The 19,531-nt window shown below is 44.5% G+C and overlaps 1 protein-coding gene across 13 annotated transcripts in view; it reads left to right on the forward strand.

Moving 5' to 3' along the window:
- Positions 1-19,531, forward strand: part of KDM4C (lysine demethylase 4C) — a 1,194,550-nt gene that overhangs the window by 50,375 nt on the left and 1,124,644 nt on the right. For all 13 annotated transcript variants that reach the window (XR_003857320.1, XR_003857321.1, XR_003857317.1 and 10 more), the window contains one exon: positions 1,386-1,561. Coding sequence is in view for 9 of the 13 variants with exons in the window: in XM_029605222.1 (XP_029461082.1) it covers positions 1,386-1,561 (176 nt within the window). In the remaining 4 variants the exon portion in view is untranslated. The remainder of the gene's footprint in view (positions 1-1,385; positions 1,562-19,531) is intronic.

The raw sequence follows: 19,531 nt of genomic DNA on the forward strand, positions 1-19,531 counted from the left end.
TGATCAAGTGGTCCTTCGCACTCATCCTAAATTTCTTCCGAAAGTGGTATCTGAGTTTCATTTAAATCAATCCATAGTACTATCTACTTTCTTTCCAAAACCCCACTCACTTCCTACTGAGTGGGCTCTGCATTCCTTGGACTGCAAACGTGCGCTTGCCTTTTATTTGGAACGCACTGCAGGCCTTAGGAAATCCACCCAGCTTTTTGTTCCCTTTGATAAGCTTAAGCTGGTACTCCCGGTCGGAAAGCAGACCCTGTCCTCCTGGCTGGCGGACTGTATTTCCTTCTGCTATCAGCAAGCAGGCCTTCCGCTTCAGGGACGAGTTAAGGCGCACTCCATTAGGGCAATGGCAACGTCGGTTGCACATCTTCGTTCTGTACCTTTTATTGATATCTGTAAAGCTGCAACCTGGAGTTCTCTCCATACCTTTGCAGCCCACTACTGCATAGACAAAGCTGGTACCCAAGATTCTATCTTTGGCCAGTCTGTTCTATGCAATCTATTCTCAGCGTAATATCCAACTTCCTTCTGCACCCGCTGGGATATTCAGGCTGCCCATTATCCAAACAATCACCCCTGTTGTTGTGCCTGTTGCACGTCTTTGGGTGTTTTTGGTACAAGCGTGGGCATCCTCAGCTTGTTATTCACCCATATGTGAGGACTACCATCCTGCTTGTCCTTTGTGAAAGCAGAGTTGCTTACCTGTAACAGGTGTTCTCACAGGACAGCAGGATGTTAGTCCTCACGGAACCCACCTGCCACCCCACGGAGTTGGGTACTCTTGAGATTTATTATGTTATTTTTCGCACACTCTTTTTGCTATACAGAATAAGACTGACGGGAGACCCCTTTTGTATGCAGGGTTAGTGCCATGCTGGGCATGCCTTGTAGGTGCCAGTTAAAGTTCTAGAAACTTTGACAAAAGTATTCCGTGATTGGCTCCATCTTGATGATGTCACCCATATGTGAGGACTAACATCCTGCTGTCCTGTGAGAACACCTGTTACAGGTAAGCAACTCTGCTTTTCATCAAAGATCCCATTACCCATTTCTCATATACTTGCCTAATTCTGGTTTTGGATACCTTCAGAGTCAGAAAAGGGCTCCAAGATTATTAAAAGGAATCTTTATCTTTGATTTCTTCCTTAAACCTTCAGTGCTCTTGCCTGATTGTTATCGTTGCACAAATAATTTCTCCTTTTTGGGAGTGTGGCTTGATTGAACAACATGAGGTTCTTGTGGAGATGTAGGGCTGATTTGGGGTTCAAGTGTAAGCAAAGTGAAACAAATGTTTTTATAGTACACCAGTATTCCTCCTTTTGAAAAATGTTGTCTCTTCCATATCAGTTACATTTTATTCTCTCATTGTGTTCCATGTTTAGGTGATCCCACCGAAAGGTTGGAAACCTAAAAGACATTATGATGACATTGATGATCTGGTGATTCCAGCTCCAATCCAACAGATGGTTACTGGTCAGTCAGGTCTTTTTACTCAATACAACATTCAAAAAAAACCGATGACTGTACAAGAATTCAGGAAACTGGCTAACAGTGACAAGTATGTATATTCTATATTTTATCATGGTTGGCATTATGAATAGAATGGGTTTGGTAATTTTATGTAATAATATAGCATTCAAACATAATTAAACATTTTTTTCAACAATTTCAGCGACCATTCAAAACAAACTACTTAATGTGAGAGAGGAACTTTATAATACTAGCTCAATGTAATTTGTCATAAGAACATGCCATACTAGGTCAGACCAAGGGTCCATCAAGCCCAGCATCCTGTTTCCAACAGTGGCCAATCTAGGCCATAAGAACCTGGCAAGTACCCAAAACCTAAGTCTATTCCATGTTACCGTTCCTAGTAATAGCAGTCTTATTCAAGCTGCAAACTTAAGCCTTATTTTGCTAGCAAAAGTATAAATCATAGGTCCACGTATTAAGATTTAATTTTTCATTTTCTTGTTTTTAAAATGTGCTTGAAAATTTATGCTTTTCTTATTGGATGATTTCAAATCACAGCCCCCACTCTGTTACCAGCCTGACATGATCATGTTTTGTGGTGGTCACTGCACCAGAGGCAAAACTTCAACACACCGCTGCCATCAGATTTTCTGGTCTTTGTCCTCTGTCTGTCTGTATAATAGCTAGGAGAGACAAATAGATGGTTTTTAAACTTCTCTCAATCAATCATATTCTTCATTGAAACGAAGTTATATTGAATCAAAAAAGATGTTTGTGAAGTTTGTGCAGTCAAGAGTAAAACTACACGCTGGATTTAATTTCAAGATTTTAAACCATGAGGTGACATTGTTTGAAAATAACAAATCCACTGCTGTTTCATTGTGTCCCTGATGCAGTGTACATCATGAAATGATGATATGAAGATTCTCACATTTAGTTTTTGTTTTGAAGAGTCGCTGCAATTGTTGAAAATTAATTTTAATGCTATTTGAATGCTATATTGTTGCATTGAATTTTTTGCATTTTGCGCTGTTGACTTGGTTGTGATTTACAAATTTTGGTAATTTTGTCCCATTCTCACTGAGATCCATATCTGTATGTTTGAGTATATTACTAGGCACAATTTATCAAGTTGAACCTATATATTAAAAGGAGCAAATTTGCCAAGTTTTCAGTTATCTAGGTTGAAGTACTTTCTTCAGCAAATTATTTTTTTCCCTCCCCTAATATGCTTCAGTCCTTGCCTGAAGCTATTTTGGAGTCCTGTGCTTCTGCATAGACCCCCAAATACGTTCAGTAAGCATTTTTGAGGTCAGCTGGAAATAGTATTCAAAAGTAAATTTGAGAGTTACTTGCCAATCCTTAAAATCTTTAAGCCTAGTCAGCTCTTGAGTTGGTTTGATTAAAGTGCTGTTTTATTTTTTTAAAGGAGTAATAAAACTTAACTGAAAAAGAAATCTCTTGTACCAATGTTTTTATCACCTATACTGTATACAGTCTTGTTTTAATCAGAATGTTTTGTGTCAGTTTTTAAACTCATAACTTTACATGTTGGGGAGATAATTCAATCAGATATCAGTATGGGATGTGTTCAGGATGCTTGGATATATGGTTCTGAGAGTTCATGGAACCTCTATGGCAGTGGTCCCCAACTCTGTCCTGGGGTCCCACCAGCCTGTCGGGTTTTCAGGATGTCCACAGTGAATATGCATGAGAAAATGTGCATGAACTGCCTCCATAACATGCAAAATTTCTCTCATGCATATTCATTGTGGATATCCTGAAAACCCGACTGGCTGGTGGGACCACTGCTGTATGGCATAGCTCTATATAAGGTAACCACTAAGTAAATAAAATAAGAATGTAACTCTCTCGACCACCAATACTTATCGCTTTAGTATTTTTTTGGGTATTGTGTATATACAGTACTTATTCTTATAAATATTTATAAGAATAATCTATATCAGGATTAACACAAGATTCCAAAAATCAAAAAACTATATTAAAAAAAAAATATAGAATCAAGAAGTGAATAAACAGTATGTTCTAAAGGCAGTGCAGTTAGTAGAAAGGAAGTACTTCAAAGATTCAAGTGATCTTTATCTAATTACATATAAAAAAATCACTCTTTAGTGCCAAAAATCCTAAATCCTTTTATAAAAAAAAAACCAGTGTCAAAGCTAATACCTCATATTCTCACAGGACAAGCAGGATGGTAGTCCTCACATATGGGTGACTATATAGGATGCAGCCCAATCACAAAACACTTTTGTCAAAGTTTGTAGAACTTTGACTGGCACCTATTGGGCATGCCCAGCATGGCACCAAACTTGCAGCCAGCAGGGGTCCCACTTGAGTCTTCTTTTTTCTGCGCAGCAGTAGCCACGTGGGTTAAGAAGCTCCACAGAGATTCCTGACAGGAATTTTCCTCACGGAATTACTAAAAACTTTCATATCCCACAGGGGTCCCTCCTTTGAATTTTTCTCTCCGCGGTACTCGGGTAAGTTTTTACCTGTTTTCGGTCGATTCCTGTCGTTTGGCCCTCGCAGCCTACTGGCTGTCGACCATACCGCGGCTCAATTTTTCAGAGGCCATGACGTCTGGGTTCATTAGGTGCCTGGACTGTACTAGCACCATGTCCATAACAGACCCTCAAAGTCCGTGTAATGTGTCTTGGGTGCAAACATGTCTTGACCTGCACCGAATGTGCCTTAATGACACCTAAATGTCGCAAGGCCAGAATGGAGAAGATGGAACTTCTCTTCTGTTCTCAAACCCTGACGCCATCTATTGCATAGACGTCATCTGAACCGGTATCAGCCACCGGCCGGTGACTGCCCGGCATCGACGACTTCTCGGCCTTTGACTACCTCTACCCCCCTGAGGATCGAGGGGATCGTAGAGAGAAACATTGGCATCGACACCGGAAGTCTCGGACCATCGATGAAGGAAAGTCATCAACCTCGCCATCGTCCGAGCTGCCATCGAAGAAACCCTATCCAGAAAAGGCACAGACCCTTTTTGTGACCAGGTCACCGAGGCAACCCGCACCCGGATGGGAGCCAAGACTCCGCCTTTAACGGTGGTCCCTCCAGCTATGCCTCTGCCTCTACTTCCCTTCTGGAACCGGGGCTGCTTGCTCCAGGTGTCCATGAAGAACTGGACCGGATGGTTCAAGAGGCCATCGATAAGGCAATGCACAGACTCCAAGGTCCCCCGGCACTGAAATTGGTGCTGGTCGCGGAACCGACCATCAATCCCATTCCGGCAGCATTGGCACCGCTGCGCTCGAAGATGGAAGCGCTTATAGCCGCTTTTTCACAAATGGATCCTGGGTCAACGATGGCTCCGGTGCCTTCCCCGCTTACTCTGTCATCGGGAGGAGAAACACTGTTCCACATTCTGCCATCAGGTGTCCTGCTGATGCCTCAACAATCGATGCTGATGCACCCATCGGTGCCACCGATCCATCGATCGATTTCATCGGTGCCTCCAGTACTTCCCTCGATGCCTTCGGAGCCTAGACCGGGACCTTCAGGAATACCATCATCCCGTCCTTCTCAGGTTCCTAGAGGGGCAGGTGCTGATCCTTATGACATCTGGACCGACAATTCTTCTCAAGACACAGATGCCATCGCCACCTTCTACTGAAAGCAGGAAGCGTTCTCCTCCAGAGGACCTATCCTTCATAAAATTTGTGAAGGAAATGTCTGATTTGGTTCCCTTCCAATTGCAGACTGAACAAGAAGACAGACATTAAATGATGGAGCTGTTACAATTCCTGGATGCTCCCAAGGAAATAACCTCCATCTCTATTCACCAGGTTCTTTTGGATCTCCTGAAAAAGAACTGGGAACACCCTGGTTCTGTTGCTCCAGTCAACGGAAAAGCTGATACCACTTATTTGGTCCAGTCAGCCCCAGGATTCCAGAAACCTCAGCTGGATCACCAATCTGTGGTTGTGGAATCTGCCCAAAAAAGGGCAAAAAGATAAAACCCACTCTTCCTTTCCCCCAGGTAAGGAACAGAAATTCCTGGATGCCATTGCCCTGCGTGTCTTCCAGGGATCGATGCTTATCTCTCGGATCGCATCCTACCAGCTGTATATGACCCAGTTCAATAGGGTCTTATTCAAGCAGATACAGGACTTTGCTCTCTCACTCGCAGCCAGCACTCTCAGCCAAAAGATGCATTCTCCCTCTCATGGGCGACCGGTCTCCTATATGCATTCCCTCTACTTCCAATTCTCTCGAAGGCTCTCGTGAAGTTACGTCTGGACAAGGGATGCATGATCCTGATAGCACCTCACTGGCCTCACCAAGTCTGGTATTCAATCCTTCAGGATCTCTCCATTCGCAGGCACATTCCCTTGGGAAAGGACCCGCTTCTGATCACTCAGAATGGCAGGTGCTTACACCACCCCAATCTTCAAGCTTTGTCCCTGATGGCCTGGATGTTGAAAGGTTAATTCTTCAGCCACTTAACCTTTCGGAGCCAGTTTCCCGTGTCCTGATTGCTTCACGGAAGCCTTCCACAAGAACATCTTACCTCTACAAATGGAACAGGTTTAAGTTATGGTGTTCTTCTCAATCCCTTGATCCCTTTACCTGTTCCACCACGAAGTTTCTAGACTATCTCTGGCACTTGTCAGAATCAGGTCTAAAAACTTCCTCCATCAGAATGCATGTCAGTGCGGTAGCTGCCTTCCATAAAGGTGTTGGGGACGTTCCTATTTCAGTACAACCCCTCATGACACGTTTTCTGAAAGACTTGCTTCACCTCAAGCCGCCACTGCATCCTCCGGTCCCTTCCTGGGAACTCAACCTGGTTTTGGGTCGGCTCATGAAACCACCATTCAAGCCTCTCCAATCCTGTGATCTTCGCTATCTCACATGGAAAGTGATTTTTCTTCTGGCGATTCACTAACTCTGCAAGCAGATGTTGTTACAGGCCCTAGTTACCTATCCGCCTTACACTAAACTTCTGCAGGACCGGGCAGTACTCCGCACTCACCCTAAGTTCTTGCCTAAGGTAGTATCGGAGTTTCACATTAATCAATCCATTATACTACCTACCTTCTTTCCCAGGCCCCACTCTAATCCAGGAGAACAGACTCTGCATACCCTTGACTGCAAACGGGCTCTAGCCTTCTATCTAGACCGTACAGCCGCCCACAGGAAAAGCACTCAATTGTTTTCTTTCCATTCCATCAAATTGGGGCAGACTTTCTCCTGGTAGTGGACTGCATATCCTTTTGCTATCAGCAAGCAGGCATTCCACTTCAAGACTGTGTTAAGGCACACTCTGTGAGGGCCATGGCGACTTCAGTAGCGCACCTACGCTCTGTGCCGCTTCCTGACATTTGCAGGGCTGCTACCTGGAGTTCTCGCCATACCTTTACAGCCCATTATTGCTTAGACAAGGCCAGAAGACAAGATTCCATCTTCGGCCAGTCTGTCTTGCGCAACCTTTTTACTATTTCATGTATCAACACCCTTCGGCCTGCCCGTTAGAGTTCAGGATGCCCTCTACCAAATTCCACCCCAGTCTTTGTGCCTATTGGCACATCTTGGGTACATTTGGTGCATTTCTTGGACATCCTCAGCTCTGTACTCACCCATATGTGAGGACTACCATCCTGCTTGTCCTGTGAGAAAGCAAATGTTGCTTACTGTAACAGAGTGTGCCTTAACACAGGACAGCAGGATGTTAGTCCTCATGAAACCCGCCCGCCGCCCCGCGGTGTTGGGTTCGTTACATTTTCTTATTTTATTTTTCGGCACTTTCTGTAGCTTTAAACAAGACTGAAGGGGGATCCCTGCTGGCTGCAGGTTTGGTGCCATGCTGGGCATGCCCAGTAGGTGCCAGTCAAAGTTCTAGAAACTTTGACAAAAGTGTTCCGTGATTGGGCTCCATCCTATGATGTCACCCATATGTGAGGACTAACATCCTGCTGTCCTGTGAGAACACCTGTTACAGGTAAGCAACATTTGCTATACTTTTAAACACCCCATAAATCTTGTCCAAATGTCAGTGTTATCTTTGAACTCCGCAAACAGAATTTCCCTATTGTTCGCATATATCCTAACAAGGGGCTCTTGTTTCATTGCCATTGTGGCTTTCTCAAGTGGATATTATAAATAACTTCACCAAGCCTTTTGACTTATTGATACATGCCAAAGGCTTTGACCCTTCCAGCCATACTGGGCTTATGGAATATTTTTGTTGTCAAAGATTTAATTAGTATATAACTTTACATATTGCAGTATTTATTATAAGGTTTTCATAGAAATTTCTTCAATGGCATTTGCCTTATAATGAATACTGCTTGATGTAAAGCTACATACTAACTTGATATTCCTTTTTGTCTGCTAGACCACTCGGATACTCTTGGGATTTTCCTGTTCCTCAGCTATCTGAGACAGAGGGCACACTTTCATGATCTCACTTCTAGTCATGAAAATGGGGAGTGGTCATGGGCCCTTGTCAAGAGTTTGTCTCCTGCAGTTGTGGACAAGGTTACGCCTTTTAGAGTCTGGCGTGCCCCGGCAAGAACCTCTTGCGGTGAGGTTATTGGTAATGGCGGGGCAAGATGGCATCCTGAGCAGAGACATGTAGTGGAGTTGCTCTGACCATCTATCAAAGAATTTACCTCTTGAACATTATGTCGCTGAAACGTAAGGGGAAAGTGAGGGTTTTTCCCTCAATCTTGACCCAACTCACCGAACGAGCTTTGATAATGAGCTTCATGTCGGCTGGAGGTGCAGAATTCGGGAGGGAGTTCCCCGCTGCGACAGTGCCTGGAGGAGAGACGCCATTGCCTGGGGCAGAGGTTTCACTCAGCCCCCGCGATACAAGACCGTCGTTTGTTAGAGCTGAGCTGCCCACAAGTATACTGCAGTCGTCGTGGACCAATGAGGTCACTGAGCAGGCAGGGCAGGAAGGAGACTCATTGGAGTTGGAACATCAAGGAACGTGGAGAAGATCAATGAGGGAGAGTGCTGGAACCCAGAATGTGCAGCCAGCTACAAGATCTTTGGAAGCGGAATCCGCTATACTGGGTGAGCAGCCTTTACTTCCGACAAAGCCTGCGGTTGTAATGTTGGAGAGCCTGTGGGAACTGGTGGCAGGTCTCTCAATTGCAGTAAAAGTTTGTAACAAGGAAATGGATAATTTAACTGTTTCAGTTAATAATAAAATGCAAGACCACGAGAACGCTTTGGAAACAGTGAAGGTGTCTGTAGCTAAGGTAGAAATAGACATACAACAAATTAAGAACTTTAACATAGCTACAGTTAAAGATAGAACAGCATTATCATGACTGTTAGAAATTCTTGAAAACTGGAACAGACTGTTAAATTGAGATTGATTAGCTTTCCAAGAATTATGGGAGAATTACCGGAAATAACTTTTAAAAGATATCTATGTGAAATTCTTTTAATACCCGATATTGAGTTTCCAATGATAAATAAAGTTTACTTTATTCCTAGGTCTACAGATGAGACCCACTATAATGGAACCCGCAGGTTTACCTTTAGATATGCAGAATTTAACTTCATTTCTTGACTCGTCGGGTATTGAAATTTATAGATCATCCTGCTCTGTTGGTTTCCTTAATAGTGGAGCAGGACATCAGTAAACTGATGTCCTGTTACTTTCGTCATTTAAATTCCCAATTTCATGGTGCAACTGTGAGAATGTTTCCTGATTATATCTAAAATTACCCAAGAGACGTAAAAGATTTCTTTCAATGAGAAATGAAACAATTTCAATGGGGGCATCTTTTTTTATTAAGATACCCCTGCAAATGCTTAGTAAAAACAAAAAGATGGGGATTCATATATTTTTCTTTTTTGCCCCAGATCAATTGAGAGCTTTTCTTGATTCTCATAATTTGTAAAAAAAAAAAAAAAAAAAGAAGAATCCCACAGACTCCAACAAATATGGTAAATATGCACCTTAATCAGGACTATACCTTTTCCTGAAATATACTACCTAATTCTCCTCCGTTATATCGCCCCCTATACCGTGTTGTATTGTGATTATGTACTCTTTTTCCTTATTTTGTTTCTCTTTCTGTAAACTAGAGATGTTAGGATTATTCATGTTTCATGAAGATATAATACTTATATGTATTTGAAAATGTGATAAACAAAACAAAAAAAACCCCTCTTGCGGTTGCTTCCCCCCCTCGTGTAGCTGCCTCTCAGGTGGGATCTCCTCCTGGTTGCAGGCATTTAAGGGTGGTTTTCCTAGCTACCAAGGGACTGAGGTTCCCCCCCCCCTCCCCCAGGAGTAGAGAATCTTATAGCACATAGGCCTATTCAGATTTAAAAAAAAAAAAAAAAAAAAGCTGCAAGGCTGTTTCTTTTTGGCCTGAGATGTCTTTCTCTTTCTCACAGGACATACAGGATGGTAATCCTCACATATGGGTGACATCATCAGGATGGAGCCCAATCACGGAAAACTTCTGTCAAAGTTTCCAGAACTTTGACTGGCCCCTACTGGGCATGCCCAGCATGGCACTAACCCTGCAGCCAGCAGGGGTCCCCCTTTAGTCTTCTTTTTTTCCGCACAGCAGTAGCCTCGCGGTTTAGGAGCTCTGAAGAGATTCCTGACAGGAATTTTCCTCACGGAATTAATTAAAATTTAGTTTGCCCCACAGGGGTCCCTCCTCTAACTTTTCTCAGGCCGCTGTACTCCGGTAAGTTTTTCACCGTTTTTCGTTTATTACCGTCAAGTTTGGCCCTTGCGGCCTACTGGCCGTCAATCTCACCGTGGCTCGATTTTTCTATGGCCATGGTGTAGGGGGTTTCGTCGGTGCCCGGACTGCACTCGCACCATGTCTATCGCAGACCCTTATAGAGTCTGTGTAATGTGTTTAGGCTGTGAGCATGATGTCCTGACTTGCACCAAATGTGCCCTCATGACACCAAAAGGTCGCAAAGCGAGAATGGAGAAGATGGGGCTCTTTTTCCTTGCTCACACACCGACGCCATCCATCGCAGCGACATCATCGGAACTGGCACCGTTGAAGTCGCACCAGCATCGACAACCGTCCGGTGACCACCCGCCATCGACGTCTTCATGGCCATCGACTCCAGTTTCTCCCCCTCAAGATCGAGGGGATCGTAGGGAGAAGCATCGCAATCGGCATCGTAAGTCTCGGACTGTCGAGGGAGTGAAATCATCGACCTCGCCACCATCGAAGAAGCCCCGTCCAGGAACGGCACCGACCACTCCTGCGACCGGGACATCGAGGCCACCCTCACCCGATCGGGGTTTGGGAGTCGCGATTCCGCCTGTAAAGGTGGTCCCTCCGACTGTGCCTCAGCCTCCCTCTTCCGTCACGGAGCCGGGGCTGATTGCCACAGGTCTCTGGGAAGAACTGGACCAGCTGGTCCAGGAGGCCATCAACAAGGTGATGCAACGACTCCAGGTTCCTCCAGCACCGACACAGGCACCGAGAGTGGAACCGGTCACCGACCCGATTCCAGCAGCGCTAGCACCACTGCTATCCTGGATGGAGGCGCTCATGACTGCCCTTCCACCGGTGATTCCCGGGTCTCCGATGGCTCTGGTGCGCTCCCCGATGACAGCTTCATTGGGAGGAGAAACCCCGTTCCGCATTCCTCCTTCGGGGGCACTGCCTCAGCCATCGATGCCATGTCGTCCCTCGCCACCGATTCATTCATCGGGGGCGATACGCACATCGGCGCCATCAATGCCTTAGATGCCGGCACAGATGCCCCCCAAGGCGTCCACGGACACCTTACAGGCAAAAGCCTTTCTACCTCAACAACGAGTGCAAACCCTCGTGTCCCTTGCTCATCAGTTGCAGTCTCAGTATACAGCAACAGCTCAGCAATTCCTTGTCCTTCTCGGACACATGGCGTCCTCAGTCCATCTCACACCAATGGCCCGCCTGGCCATGAGAATCATGCATTGGACTCTGAGGTCACAATGGATTCAAGCGACTCAGCCTTTGTCAACCATTGTCCACATCACCGACTCACTCAGTCTGTCTCTCGCCTCGTGGAAAGATCAGAACAATCTCCTCCAGGGACTGCCTTTTCATCTACCAGATCCTCAACTCATTCTCGCCACCGATGCTTCCAACCTCGGGTGGGGAGCTCATGTGAATGATCTACAGTCACAAGGATTTTGGTCTCCAGAGAAAGCCAAACACCAGATAAATTTCCTGGAGCTTCGAGCAATGCGATGTGCTCTCAGAGCTTTTCAGGTTTGCCTATCAAATCACGTCATCCTGATTCAGACGGACAACCAGGTGGCCATGTGGTACATCAACATGTAGGGAGGCACAGGCTCCTTCCTTCTGTGTCAGGAAGCGCTCTCCCACTCGATGTACCTCAGGGCCACCTATTTGCTGGGAGTGCACAATGTCTTGGCAGACAAACTGAGTCGTGTCTTCCAACCGCACGAGTGGTCTCTCAATCCCTCGGTAGCGACATCTGTCTTCCAGCAATGGGGTCATCCCCAAATAGACCTCTTTGCGTCCCCTCAGAACCACAAAGTGGACAATTACTGCTTCCTCATTCGGAGCGAGGGCTCTCAGCCCAGAGATACATTCTCCCTCTTGTGGGCAGCCGGTCTGCTTTATGCATTCCCTCCACTTCCTCTTCTCTCGAAGACTCTCGTGAAGCTCCGTCAGGACAAGGGAACGATGATCCTGATAGCACCTCACTGGCCACGCCAAATGTGGTTTCCCATACTCCAGGATCTCTCCATCCGCAGGCACATTCCCTTGGGAACGGACCCGCATCTGATCACTCAGAACGACGGATGTCTACGCCATCCCAATCTTCAGGCCTTGTCCCTGACGGCATGGATGTTGAAAGGTTTAATCCTTCAACCACTTAACCTTTCAGATTCGGTTTCTCGTGTCCTGATTGCTTCACGAAAGCCTTCCACAAGAAAATCTTATTCCTATAAATGGAAAAGGTACATATCATGGTGCACCTCGCAGTCCCTTGATCCCTTTTCCTGTCCAATCCCAAGGTTTTTGGACTATCTCTGGCATTTATCGGAATCAGGTCTCAAGACCTCTTCCATCAGAATGCATGTCAGTGCGGTAGCTGCCTTCCATAAACGTGTCGGGGATGTCCCTATATCGGTACAACCCCTCGTAACACGTTTTCTTAAAAGCTTGTTCCATATCAAGCCACCTTTACGACCTCCGGCCCCTTCTTGGGACCTTAATCTGGTTCTCGGGCGGCTCATGAAACCACCATTCGAACCTCTTCACTCCTGTGACCTAAAATATCTCACGTGGAAAGTGATTTTCCTTTTGGCTATCTCTTCAGCTCGCAGGGTTAGTGAGTTACAGGCCCTAGTTACCTATCCGTCTTACACTAAACTCCTGCAGGACCGGGCGGTACTCCGCACTCACCCTAAGGTTTTGCCTAAGGTAGTTTTGGAGTTTCACATTAATCAATCCATCATACTACCTATCTTCTTTCCCAGGCCCCACTCCAACCCAGGGGAACAGGCTCTGCATACCCTCGACTGTAAACGGGCTCTAGCGTTCTACCTAGACCGTACAGTTGCCCACAGGAAGAGCACTCAGTTATTCGCCTCTTTCCATCCCAACAAATTAGGGCGACCTGTGGGTAAGCAGACTCTCTCCTCCTGGTTGGCGGACTGCATATCTTTTTGCTATCAGCAAGCAGGCATTCCTTTCCAAGACCGTGTTAAGGCACACGCTGTGAGGGCCATGGCGACTTCAGTAGCACACCTTAGATCAGTGCCGCTTCCAGACATTTGCAGGGCTGCCACCTGGAGCTCTCGCCACATGTTCGCAGCCCACTGTTGCTTGGACAAAGCCGGAAGACAAGATTCCATCTTCGGCCAATCTGCCTGCGTAACCTATTTCCAACGTGACGTACCAACACCCTTCTGCCTGCCCGGTGCGGTTCAGGATGCCCTCTACCAAATTCCACCCCAGTTGTTGTGCCTGTTGCATGCCGTTGGGTACATTTGGTGCATGTTTGGACATCCTCAGCTCGGTAGTCACCCATATGTGAGGACTACCATCCAGCTTGTCCTGTGAGAAAGCAAATGTTGCTTACCTGTAACAGGTGTTCTCACAGGACAGCAGGATGTTAGTCCTCACGAAACCCGCCCGCCGCCCCACGGTGTTGGGTTCGTAACGTTTTGTTTTATTTTTTCGTCACTGCCTGTAGCTATCAAATAAGACTGAAGGGGGACCCCTGCTAGCTGCAGGGTTAGTGCCATGCTGGGCATGCCCAGTAGGGGCCAGTCAAAGTTCTGGAAACTTTGACAGAAGTTTTCCGTGATTGGGCTCCATCCTGATGATGTCACCCATATGTGAGGACTAACATCTTGCTGTCCTGTGAGAACACCTGTTACAGGTAAGCAACATTTGCTTTCTCCTCTCCCTGCTTCTCTTCTGCTTGCTGTTTTGGCTCCTCACATCCTGGGCCTAGGTATTCTGTGGCTGCTCCTGAAGCTTGTTTAAAACAAGAAAAAGCCACAAGGAAGAGGAAGCTGTAGGCCAAGGCAAACACTTAGCTCCATATAGGATCACAGCTGCAACAAGCAAACTGGCAACCACTGATATCCAGCAACTGATGTTTTCTGGAGCTGATGAGTTAGTCTGTGGAGTCATGGAAGGGGAAGGAATAAGGAGGACTGTTCCATTCTGTACTTCAGGAAGGGAGCTGGGCTGCGGGATCTTGTTAAGTAAAACAACAAATAAAGGGAGGAAGCAGCATTTTTGCACCTCCAGCCAAATAACCTTTGTGAACCCTGCAAGAGTTCACCTAGTTCATAACAGGTAATATTCCATGGATGCAGATGTTGTTCCTGCAGGCCAAGAAGGTGCCCAGTGTGACTGGCTTCTTCTGCCCATCCTTTGATGGTGGGCAAGGGCTGGGCATCAACTCCATCGTATGTGGAAGAAGGTCTGCAGGAGGAGGTTGGTTTTGCTTCTGTGTTGTACTCCTTTATGCACATGACAGAGGCAGGTGCCCGACCAGTACACAGTACACTGCACCTCTGACATTGGTACAGTGGAAGCTGTTGAAGGGAGACTTTGGAAAGATATTTAAAGGTTTTCCTGGATATGTTACAACTTAAAATTACTTTCCTGTAATCTCTGTTGGGATATTGCTTTAAATAGTTTGGATAGCCCTTTGGAAATATAATTACAGTATTAAAGGGCTGTATTTTATGAGGGCAAGTTTTTTCTCATAGAAGCTATCCACTTGAGAATTTATGATCAAGAATGTAGAATGCAATTTTTTTGTTTTCCAGATAACCTCTGTATATAGAAACATTTTGTACATAAGAAATTGCCATGCTGGGTCAGACCAAGGGTCCATCAAGCCCAGCATCCTGTTTCCAACAAAGGCCAAACCAGGCCACAAGAACCTGGCAATTACCCAAACACTAAGAAGATCACCTGCTACTGCAATTAATAGCAGTGGCTATTCCTTAAGTAAACTTGATTTTAAGCAGTTAATGGACTTCTCCTCCAAGAACTTATCCAAACCTTTTTTGAACCCAGCTACACTATCTGCACTAACCACATCCTCTGGCAACAAATTCCATAGCTTTATTGTACGTTAAGTGAAAAATAATTTTCTCCGATTAGTCTTAAATGTGTTACTTGCTAACTTCTTGGAATGCCCCCTAGTCCTTCTATTATTCAAAAGTGAAAATAACCGATTCACATCTACTCGTTTTAGACCTCTCATGATTTTAAACACCTCTATCATATCCCCCCTTAGCCGTCTCTTCTCCAAGCTGAACAGCCCTAACCTCTTCAGTCTTTTCTCATAGGGGAGCTGTTCCATCCCCTTTATCATTTTGGTTGCCCTTCTCTGTATCTTTTCCATCGCAACTATATCTTTTTTGAGATGCGGCGACAAGAATCGAACACAGAATTCAAGGTACGCTCTCACCATGGAGCGATATAGAGGCATTATGACGTTTTCCATTTTATTAACCATTCCCTTCCTAATAATTCCTAACATTGTTTGTTTTTTTTATTCCTGCAGCACACTGAGCAGATGATTTTAAAGTATTATCCACTATGATGCCTAGATCTTTCTCCTGGGTGGTAGCTCCTAATATGGAACCTAGCGTGTAACTACAGCAAGGGTTATTTTTCCCTATATGCATCACCTTGCACTTATCCACATTAAATTTCATCTGCCATTTGGATGCCCAATCTTCCAGTCTTGCAAGGTCCTCCTGTAATGTATCACAATCCGCTTGTGATTTAACTACTCTGAATAATTTTGTACCATCCGCCAATTTTATAACCTCACTCGTCGTATTCCTTTCCAGATCATACCGTTATTACTTATGCTTTGTCTTCTTTTTTTCACCAGTTCCAGCATCTCTGTTTTATTTTAACTTCTACTTCTCTTCGCTATGTTAATATTTAAGGTTTTATTGTACCCCTGCTCCATGTAAACCGGCATGATATGATTGTATCATGAATGCCGGTATAGAAAAGCACCAAATAAATAAAATAAATCATTTATATATATTGATAAGCATTGGTCCAAGTGCAGCTCCCTGAGGTACTCCACTGTTTGCCCTTTTCCACTGAGAAAATTGACCATTTAATCCTACTCTGTTTCCTGTCTTTTAGCCAGTTTGTAATCCACGAAAGGACATCGCCTCCTATCCCATGACTTTTTAGTTTTCTTAGAAGCCTCTCATGAGGGACTTTGTCAAATGCCTTCTGAAAATCCAAATACACTACATCTACCGGTTCACCTTTATCCACATGTTTATTAACCCCTTCAAAAAATGAAGCAGATTTGTTAGGCAAGACTTCCCTTGGATAAATCCATGTTGACTGTGTTCCATTAACGATTTTGATCTTGAGAATAGTTTCCACTATTTTTCCCGGCACTGAAGTCAGGCTCACTGGTCTAGTTACCCGAAACACCACTGGAGCCTTTTTTAAATATTGGGGTTACATTGGCCACGCTCCAGTGATTATAGTAAGCTTTCTGTAGATCTACCACATTTTGAGGAGCAGTTAAGTGAGAATTCAGAGAAGCCATATGTTTATAAAAGGAGTTTTTTTCATATAATTGTGTGAAGATTTTTCTGACTTGTGACTGGGATATCTGGGTTTATTCTGGCTTTGGCTGTGTAAGCTTAACTCTGAAGTCTATTCCTCCAGTATTTTAAATTTACTTAAATGTATTGCAATAAAAAATAAAGGAAGTACTTTTTTTTTTTTTTTTTTTTTTTTTTTTAAAAGATAGAAATGAGATTCTGGGATTGTAAATTGTAGAGAATGTGGGACTCTTTATTTTTGTTTTTCTATATACTAGAGTTCTTTTTTCCCTTGTGTTTGGTTGATTCTTCAGTGGTGTTAGGCTCAGTAGCAGCTTTCTCTATTATTTCATTGCACACTGATTAAGCTCATTGCAGCAGCTTGCATGGGTAAGGGCAGGCCATTACCCAGGTGGCTCTGGGCACATTTTCCTAAAGTGTGGGTAGTTTCATGGGTGGAGTTGTGTGATTTGTGTGACAGTGATTTCACCTTCTCAGCAGGTGATTTATGCAGTATCGACTTGTTGGTCTCTGCTTTTCTTCTTGTATCATTATTGTTAGATGTGAGCGCTAAAAAGGAGACTACCTTCACTGTAGAAGCGCTAAGAGTGGGGTTGGTAATATCCCGCCCAATTCAGAATTAGCTTGGGTATATCCCATTTGTCTGGACTGATCTAAGTGAATGCAGAGGAAGGTGAAACTTATTCTTGCCTGATAATTTTCTTTCCTCGAATCCAGACCAATCCAAAACCTGCCTGTTTATTCTTCCAGCTGTGTATTTTTCTTACAGATCTCTGCTATGAATACTGCATAATTGATCCTTTTGGTAGGTACCAGGTGTTATCTTCCTGGGTTTGTAAATATATTTCTATATGTATTCCTTTCTCTTTTTTTCTCCTGGTTAGCCCTCTGATTTATAGGGATTTAACTTGTTGAAGATGGCTTATTATAGGTAATAATGGAAGTCTGAGCTCAGCATGAATGCATACAGTGGGTGATGTCCGCAAACCTTTTCTATCTCCATCTGTTGGCAATGGGCATAACACTTCTGAACTGTCTGACTGGATTCAAGGAAAGAAAATTAGGTAGGAATAAATTTAACCATAGAAAAAGGAGAACCAGTTAACAGTGTATTTGGACTTTCAGAAGGCATTTGACAAAGTACCCAATGAGAGATGCCTCAGGAAATTACAAAGGCATGGGGTAGGTGGCAATATCTTATTGTGGATTGCGAACTGCTTAAAAGACCAGAAACAGAGGGTAATACTAAATGGTCAGTTTTGCAAAAGGAGAAAGGTTGTTAGTGGAATACAACAGGGATCGATAATGGGACCTGAGCTGTTTAACCTTTTATAAGTGATCTGGAAGAGGGAATGAGTGAGGTGATTTAAATTTGCAGATGACACAAAACTATTCAAATGTGTTAAAACAGCAGCAGTTTGTGGAACTGCAGAAAGACCTTGTGAAATTAGGAGACTGAGCAACTGGCAGGTGAAAATTAATGTGGAAAAGTACAATGTGATCCACATAAGGAAAAATACCAACTACAGATATGAGATGCTGGTTTTGTATTTTGAGTCACTGTCTAGGAAATGGATCTTGGTGTCCTTGGGGGCAGTAGGTTGAAAATCCTGTCCTCAGTGTGTGGCAGCAGTCAGTGAAGCAAATAGAATGATAGGAATGATCTGAAAAGAAATTGAGAATAAAATGCAAAATATTGCATTGCCTCTGTATCAAGCCATGGTGCGACCTTAAACATTATGTACAGTTCTGGTCACCCTATCTTAAAGACTTGGTAGAACTAGAAAAGGTGCAGAAGGAGGCAATAAAAATGATAAAGGGGGATAAAATTTTCTCCTATGATGTGAGGCTATGCAGTCTAGGGCTCTCCAGCTTGGGAAAGAGATGGCTGAGAAGAGGACATGATAGAAGTTTATATAAAATGAGTGGAGTGGAATGGATAAAGGTAGGATGGCTATGTATGATTTCAAATAATACTAAAACAAGGGGACACTCCATGAAACTAAACCAGCAGATTTAAAACAGATTGTAGAAAGTACTTTCACTTGGCGCACTATCAAGCTATGAAATCTGTTGCCAAATGAGATCAAGACAACGAGCATAGCTGGGTTTTAAGTGAGGTTTGGACAAGTTCCTGGAGGAAAAGTCCATAATACATTATTAGTGTGGTAGACTAGAAAGCTATCGCTATTCCTGGGAGTGAGTAACAGGAATTAGATCTAATGTATGGGATCTACTATGTACTTGAGACATGGCTTGTCACTATCTGACCCCTAGATTCTTCAAAAAGCTTTAATATCGCATGGCTAGCACATGCGAAAAGGGGTGTGGCCATGCTAATTGGTAGATTTTGGCATCAGAGCAGTTATCGCACGCTGCGGTATGTCATTGTGGCGTGGTATGTTATCGAGCGATTTATTTTATACGGAATTTAAATAGTCATTTCCTGTCCCTCCTTCTTTGAGGGTGTGTCAGGTGTTAAGAGTGAGAGGAGGTTAGTGCTTTGCTGGAGTTCAGAGGTAGTTTCTTGCAATTTCTGATTGAGTAGTTTTGTCTATTCTCCTTTGTTTCCCTACACCTTGGTCTTTTGTGATATTTGTTGGAGTGAAAGAAATTGTATGTCCTGTCATTTTTTGTGGTGTGGAGGAGCGCATAGAGGGTGAAAGGTCTGGGAAGAGAAGAGGGGTGAGGATAGCGGGGGAGGAGGAGTCAGAGGGAGCGGGTGGAGGAGGGCAGGAGTGCCCCGGGGGAATAGGAGTAGGGACAGAGCTAGAAGTAGAGACAGACAGGAGGGAAGGGATAGGAGGGTAGAGGTGGGGGAAGGGGCTAGGCAGGAAAGAATGGTGGGAGGAGTACATAAGGTTAGACAGAGAGGGCAGGTGGAAAGGGAGTTGGTAGTGCAGGGTGAGGTGGGGGGAGGAAGGGAGGGAGAGGACAGCGGGATGGAGAGTGAAGGCAGGGAGGACACCT

This window comes from Rhinatrema bivittatum, chromosome 1 (assembly GCF_901001135.1).
Source record: "Rhinatrema bivittatum chromosome 1, aRhiBiv1.1, whole genome shotgun sequence".
Lineage (NCBI taxonomy): Eukaryota > Metazoa > Chordata > Amphibia > Gymnophiona > Rhinatrematidae > Rhinatrema > Rhinatrema bivittatum.